Source organism: Carlito syrichta, unplaced genomic scaffold (assembly GCF_000164805.1).
Source record: "Carlito syrichta isolate Samal-C Ts95f unplaced genomic scaffold, Tarsius_syrichta-2.0.1 Scaffold123337, whole genome shotgun sequence".
Taxonomy (NCBI): Eukaryota; Metazoa; Chordata; class Mammalia; order Primates; family Tarsiidae; genus Carlito; species Carlito syrichta.
The window spans coordinates 21,378-29,422 of record NW_007067433.1 but is presented as its reverse complement, the minus strand read 5'-3'; the positions used below and the strand labels follow the sequence as shown (position 1 = coordinate 29,422).

Here is an 8,045-nt window from a genome sequence, read left to right as displayed (position 1 = left end):
GGTGGGATTAATGGTAGTCAATATCTGTCTGGGGAAAGGGGGGCACACCTCATCAACAATTTTAAAATAAAATTTTAAAATTTTAAAATAAAACCCCACAATTTTAAAATAAAAATATATATTAAAATAATAAATAAATAAAAAAGAAGAAGGCCTAGCTGGTGAGGGCAGGAATGCTGAAAGGAGAGAAGGGGTATCTAGAGAAGGTAGACAAACTGCAAAGGTGTCAAGAAAGATCAAATACAACAAACAGGAATTACTAAATACAAAAGCTCTCTACACCTAACATCATGAAGGAACAGATCATGGGTCTGACTATGAGGTGTGCTAATCCAATTACAAAATCTATATCTATTCTATTAAATTAATAAAATGTTCAGTTGCTTTAGATTTCACTCTCTTCATGTTTCTGCCAGGACTGATCATGTTTTCAGATTTTGACACCCGGGGTTTTCAAATGTAATCTAAAACAAAAGTAGGGTCTGCTCCCCTTGCCAAAAACTTCCAGGTCGTACAGGCTAATATCTAGAAAATGTAATTCTTACAAAGGAGGTGGTGTCTCAATTTTGTTACTTGCTGTGACACCATGATCCTCAGTTCTCTGTTACAGTCTCCCATTCACAAACGGGATGTTGATAACATTGTTAATGTAGCCCAGTCTTGAATTCCTACCCTGCTGGTTGCTAGCAAAAATGCATATCTTTTGAGGTACACTTGCAAGATGCTGTAAGAAGGCTTTAACGGTGAAGGCCATTTGGAAGCCCTGGGGCTATATGCAAGGCCTGGGGGAAAAAGGAAGGAGAGGCTTCCATTTCAAATCAAGATCCTGTGAAACATAATAAATAATATCAACAACTAGAATTTATTGTAATGAGCACATTCTATGTGCCAGACACCATTCTCAGCACTTTATGTATATTTACTAATTTACTCTTCACAAAAACCCTAAAAGGAAGCCGGGCTCAGTGGCTCAGCCTGTAATCCCAGTGCTTTGGGAGGCCGAGGTGAGTGGATTGCCTGAGCCCCTGGGTTTGAGACCTCCCTGGGCAATTTGGTGAGACTTCATCTCTACAATAAATCAAAAATTAGCCGGGCGTGGTAGCACGCGCCTGTAGTTCCGGCTGCTTGGAAGGCTGAGGCAGAAGGATCGCCGGGAGCGGCCACTGCACTCCAGTCTGGGGGACAGAGTGAGACTCCAACTCAAAAAAACCAAAACAAAACCCCAAGATGTTAATTTTATCAAAGAGGAAACTGAGGCACAGAAGTGTAATCACTTGCCCAAAGACACACAGCTAGTAAATGACTAACATGTCCTTTTAATTATAACATGTCCTTTTAAAGTCCTAAAATGTTATTGGCAAACATATGTTAGCTCTATTTGGTAGGAGAAATAAATCAGGAAAAAAAAACTTAGAGGGAAAATTTAGACAGGTCCTTTGACAATTATACTTCTGAATTCTGGTTCTGACCACTGTCCATATTGGAAATCATTTAAATGTACTCATTATTAGATGCCATGTGAAGTATCTATTAGTAGGATAATTAAAATAATTTGATCATGTTTTCAACTGTAAGAGTCCCAAGCCGGGCTTGGTGGCTCAGCCTGTAATCCCGCGCCTTTGGGAGGTTGAGGTGAGTGGATTGCCTGAGCCCGCGGGTTCGAGACCCGCCTGGGCAGGCGAGACCTCATCTCTACAATAAAATAAAAAAAAAAAATTAGCCGGGCGTGGTAGTGCACGCCTGTAATTCCGGCTACTCAGAAGGCTGAGGCGGAAGGATCGTCGGAGCCTAGCAGGTCGAGGCTGCGGTGGCCGGGAGCGGCCACTGCACTCCAGTCTGGGCGACAGAGTGAGACTCCAACTCAAAAAAAAAAAAAAGTCCCAAATCATTGGCTTCAGGATAGCATTTAGTGAGGCTTCTCAGTATTATTGCATGGTTGCACGTCAATGCCAGTGATTTTGTCAAAATCACCATTCTTTTTTTTTTTTTACCTGCAAAATATTCTTGTGTACTTCATCATTAACATGTGGGTAAATTTCAGTGATTAATACATTTTAAAATATTTTATTACTAACAAGCTTTTTTACACATACCTTGCTCATGTATACCTAATTTAACTGTCATAAATACCTAAATTTCTTTTAGGACTAGGGTTCTCAAGCAGATGTATAATTTTTTTAAAAGATTCAAGTACTTAACATGAATACGCACATAGAGACACACACACAGTCTGTGTATATGTCACTTACCATAATGCCCTAAAAACAGGAGTAAAGAAGAAATGGATTTCCAACATGGTATGGTGTTTGAAATTTCTAAAACTAAAACAAGGGGCTAGATAATATACTGGAAAAAATATATTATAAAGAGTATACAAATGTCCAGATCCCTAGCATCATACACATTTTAGTGCACATTTAGACAAAGGCTTGAATAACAATTCACAACAAAAATAAAGATTAGAAGACAAAAATGATATATAAGGGTAAGACTAGAAAGTATCACAAAAACAGTGTTAAATATATTTGAATAAATGAAAATCTAACCTTCAGAGTTACAGTGAATATTAAGACTGTAAAAACAATGGTTCCAAATGTCCAGTTTCCATACACCTGAAAAACATTGAACGATTACATGTATCATGAATACATAAGCCTGCATTCAAAAATAAATAAAAAGTCAAGTTTAATCTTGTGTGTGACTGCCAAAGATTTTTGTATGAATTGTTTAGGGAAACAGCTAGTCTCTAAGATCAGGCCATAATGTTGGATTTTCATGTGATCCTAAATTTTCATGGACAGGTAGACCACATCTGTGGTTGATAGGGTTTATTTCCATTATTCCCGGTAGCACTGAATAGGGAACTCACTGATGTGATAAAGGCAAGAAAATTTAAAAAACCCAAAAGATACCTATTACACTAATAGCAATTCATCAAAACAAGTCATTTGGATGACATCTCTCTAAAGAGCTTGATATGGGCTTTTCCTATAATATAGAACTAAACTTCTCAAATAAGCAATAATTTTTAGACAAATGGACTCACATTTTTATAAAGACTCTAATTTTTGACTGCAAATACTAGAGCTGTCAGCATGTGCACATCAAAGAAAAGCAGATACCACGTATAGATCCAAACGATGGCAATGAGTGGCACATATGCTTACCAAATGCTGTCAAGATCTGAATGCATAACATTAAAACAGAAAATGAGATGTAAAAGGTTTTCAAAAATAAAATAAAATAAGGTTAATAGAAGCAAAAAAGGATTCAATCAAATCATACATGAGTGTTATGTTTAGTTGCTAATAGCAGTTCTTACGCTTATTGTAATTTTAGCAAACATTTAGAGGGATGATGACATATACAGTAAAACCTTATTAATTTGGACTTCATGCACTTAAAATGGGTTAAGAACTGAATACAGACTAGGTTGACACTTCTCATGCACCACCTGGAAAGTTTGCTGAGCAAATGAATCATGTCAACAGGACTGCAGGAGAGACTATCCACATACTTTGGAACAAACGCTTTTTTATTTTTATTTTTTTTTTGAGTTGGAGTCTCACTCTGTCGTCCAGACTAGTGCAGTGGCCGCTCCTGGCTACCACAGCCTCGACCTGCTGGACTCTGGCAATCCTTCCGCCTCAGCCTTCCAAGAAGCTGGAACTACAGGTGCGCGCTACCACGCCGGCTGATTTTTTGATTTATTGTAGAGATGAGGTCTCCCAAGTTGTCCAGGCGGGTCTCGAACCCGCGGGCTCAGGCAATCCACTCACCTCAGCCTCCCAAAGGCACGGGATTACAGGCTGAGCCACTGAGCCCGGCTTAATTTTTTTTTTTTTTTTTTGAGTTGGAGTCTCACTCAGTCGCCCAGACTGGAGTGCAGTGGCCGCTTCCGGCCACCGCAGCCTCGACCTGCTGGGCTCCGGCGATCCTTCCGCCTCAGCCTTCCGAGTAGCCGGAATTACAGGCATGCGCTACCACGCCTGGCGGATTTTTTGATTTATTGTAGAGATTAGGTCTCACCAAGTTGCCCAGGCAGGTCTCGAACCCATGGGCTCAGGCAATCCACTCACTTCAGCCTCCCAAGGCGCAGGATTACAGGCTGAGCCACCGAGCCTGGCAACTTTTTTTTTTAATCGCAGTCTCACTGTCACCGAGGTTGGAGTTGCAGTGGCACACTCATGGCCACTGCAGCCTTGAGCTGCTGGGCTCAGGCAATCCTTCCGCCTCAGCTTTTCAAGTAACTGGAACTACAGGCACATACCACCATGCCCAGCTGATTTTTTTGATTTATTGTAGAGATGAGGTCTCACCAAGTTGCCCAGGCTGGTCTTGAACCCATGGGCTCAGGCAATCCTCTCACCTCAGCCTTGGAGCAAACTCTTTTTTTTTTTTTGAGCTGGAGTCTCACTCTGTCGCCCAGACGGGAGTGCAGTGTCCGCTCCCGGCCACCGCAGCCTCGACCTGCTGAGCTCTGGTGATCCTTCCGCCTCAGCCTTCCGAGTAGCTGGAACTACAGGTGGGTGCTACCACGCCCGGCTAATGCAAACTCTTTTTAATTAGTAGCCAGCTGTGTACAATTTATGTACCAGATAAAAATAAAATAAAATAAAAAGTCAAAGTCATAGAATCAGTCATAAAGTTGAAGAGACTAGAGAGATTATAAAATCAAACCCATTCTTCTTACTGACAGGCAAAGCTAACTTGGAAAGCTGACATGACTTTCCCACAGACACACAGGTTTTAACAGTACACTCTTTTTGGCAAGTGCTATATGTGACTACTCTAAAGTAGATTTGTATTTTCCCAAAAATTACTTTGTGATTAATAATTATCATGGAGTCATACTAAGTGATTTCTGTTAGTCCCAATTAAAGGGGTTTTGACTGTAGTACCTAAATTTAAAGTATTTAAATTCACTGAGTCTGTCATCTCTGTAACAGGTGTTAATAAGCTGCAGACATAGTCACTGTTCTCCATAAATTCATTTTGAACTTTGGCTTTGCTTCACATTATAATTATAAAGAATGAATGACCATAAAAGAGAAATCCGCCGGGTTTGGTGGCTCGGCCTGTAATCCCGTGCTTTGGGAGGCCAAGGTGAGTGAATTGCCTGAACCCGCAGGTTCAAAATCCACCTGGGCAACTTGGTGAGACCTAATCTCTACAATAAATCAAAAAAATTAGCTGGGCATGGTAGCGCACACCTGTAGTTCCAGCTGTTTAGAAGGCTGAGGTGGAAGGATCGCCGGAGCCCAGCAGGTTGAGGCTGTGGTTGCCGGGAGCGGCCACTGCACTCCAGTCTGGGCGACTGAGTGAGACTCCAACTCAAAAAAAAAAAAAAAAAAAAGAATCCCTGAAATGGCAAAGAAGAACATAGTGAAAGCAGCATGCAAGGCAGTATGTTTGGTTTCCTATTGTGTGGCTGCAGGAAGAAGGCTTCATCTGTCCCCCCAACACTGATTTTCTCCTTGAGTACAGCCAGGGAAAAATTATCCTAGTGTAGCTGCTGACTGAGATAGTCACCGGCTGGGAAGGCACTGGCAGGACTAGTGTAGCCTTTCTGGAGAGCCTATGATCCCATTTGGAAGGGAAGGAGGGAGAGAAGGGAATTCCCTCTCTTCACTTATTGGGCAAACACTCCAAAGATATGGCAACTACCCTCTTCAACACCAAGCATTGAAGGCCACTATGAATAAGAACTGAGTGGGGCCAGACCTTGCTTTAAAAAGGGGAAAACCTTTCTCACGTCAAATAGTATGAAGTCCCAAGAACTCTGTTCACCTAGTAAAAAGTATAGCCAAGTTAAGCATTCAGAAAGTTTGCACATAAGCTCTGTAGTTAGCCACACACACCAAAAGTGATTTCTTACTTCCTTTCTATTGTTGTAATGAAGCTGTGAGAGCTAAATAATGTATCTTAAGAAAAATAGCTTGCAAAATGATTATAGCTGTGTGCCTATGGAAAAAAAGATAAGCCATGCTTATACTATCAAAAGATGTAATGACATGTTGTCTTTACCTTTCCATTTTCTTCAAGGGATGCAGTCTGAAAAAGAAAATAAGTCCCAAAGAAGAATACTACTCCTTCAAAGGCAGCCAGAAATGTCCAGTATAAGAAGGGGGCCAACTGTAGCATGGCATTGCCAGAAATTTTCCTATTGAGAAATGGGGGAAAAAAACAGGTTAATGAATCTTTTCATTTAAAGATACAGTGAAAAGTCATAGGTTGGCATGGGAGTTGACCCTGTTATAATGAAGTGGACTACCTGATAGCCTGAAAGGTTATGGCAAAGGGCCAGACTAAGCTGAAAGCTGATTTTCATGCAATCATCTTCTGACTACGGCAGTGAGTAAACTATCAAAATGCTTCTAAAACTCTATTTTATAAGAACTTATTTTATGTCAGGTACTGGGTTAAGAGTTTTCTATAAAGTATTTTCATCCACAGAAAAACTACATGAGACAGGTATTATTATATTATCATTCTCATTTACAAATAGTAAGAAACCTCAGAAAGGCATAACATAATGGTTCCCAAACTCTGAAATACATTGGAATCACCTGGAAATTGTTAACACTTACTGATGCCTGGCTTCCATCTTCTTTCTGATTTAATTGGTATAGGTGTAACCTGAGCATCAGGATGTTTTTAAAGCTCCTCAAGTGATTCTAATGTGTACTATAGTTTGGGAAACACTAGAGTAGCAGTATGCCAAAGTTAACTCAGTAAGAGAGAGAGTTAATATACAATTCTGGGTTAAGTTGACTTCAAAGTATATGTTCTCAAACAAGGTACCAAGCTATCCAACTACAATTGTTAAAATATTTCTTTCAGTCAAGATTTTTTTTCCTGGAAAATTAACCTTTTTTAGGTCTTAGGGTGCCCTTTATACTTTTTTCATTGGGTCAAAAAACATTTTTAAAGTTGTGCTATGATGCTTCAATAAATGGCAGGTAGATAGAATAAAGGTTTAAACCTGTCAAAAATAGCACAAGTCAGAATGTTAAATAAGGCCACCAATTTTAATGGAGCAGAGCTGCAGAAAGATGGGCTTGTGTATGCTATTTCTTTTGGATTCCGTTTCAAATTGCTCTTAACATTTATCAGAGGTATCTAGTCACTCAAATAGAACACTTGTTGCTAACATTACTGAGAGTGTCACTGGGCTGTAGTGAATAAGAAACACCTTTATGCCAGGCTCGATGGCTCAGCCTGTAATCCCAGCACTTTGGGAAGCCGAGGTGAGTGGATTGCCTGAGCCTATGGGTTCGAGACCAGCCCGGGCAACTTGGCGAGACCAGGTCTCTACAGTAAATAAATAAATAAATTAGCCGGGCATGGTAGCATGCGCCTGTAGTTCCGGCTCCTTGGAAGGCTGAAGCGGAAGGATTCCCGGAGCCCAGCAGGTCGAGGCTGCGGTGGCCAGGAGTGTGCCACTGCACTCCAGTCTGGGCGACAGAGTGAGACTCCGACTCAAAAAAAAAAAACCTTTGTAATGTAAATACAACTGATTCTTGTTTAGTTGGTACTGCGTTATACAGGATTTCCTGAATGCATGGCAATTCTGCAACTTATACCTACTAGGGTTTACAGGTGCATGCAGGAATCTGAAATTCAGGAGATGCTGTTTGTCATAGAAAAACGGCATAAGGAGGTGGCTGCTTCCTAGAAATAAGCCCTCCCCACAGCCAGTAAGTCATGTTTCCAAGGCAACTGGAAGTCACAGGGAAGGTACCTCCCTAAGATACTTCTGGGAGTGTCAGACAACTGCTAGCCAATGTGGCTTTTGACAGTTACTGACTTGTACTGAGGCAGAGAGGACAAAAGCAAGAAGTAGTTCCTGTCTTTTTAACTTATTTTTATTTTATTTATTTAATTAATTTTTTTGAGTTGGAGTCTCACTCTGTTACCCAGACTGCAGTGCAGTGGCCACTCCTGGCCACCGCAGTCTCGACCTGCTGGGCTCCGGCGATCCTTCCGCCTCAGCCTTCTGAGTAGCCGGAATTACAGGCATGCGCTACCATGCCCGGCTAATT

General features: G+C 41.0%; 1 protein-coding gene across 1 annotated transcript in view; it reads right to left on the bottom strand.

The window, feature by feature from the left end:
* LOC103249713 (phospholipid-transporting ATPase IG-like) overlaps nt 1–8,045 on the bottom strand; it is a 42,885-nt gene that overhangs the window by 15,674 nt on the left and 19,166 nt on the right. Inside the window, exons 5-6 of the mRNA XM_021707668.1 lie at nt 6,028–6,163; nt 2,547–2,612 (exon numbers count right to left, since the gene is read on the bottom strand). Coding sequence (XP_021563343.1) covers nt 2,547–2,612; nt 6,028–6,163 — 202 coding nt within the window. The remainder of the gene's footprint in view (nt 1–2,546; nt 2,613–6,027; nt 6,164–8,045) is intronic.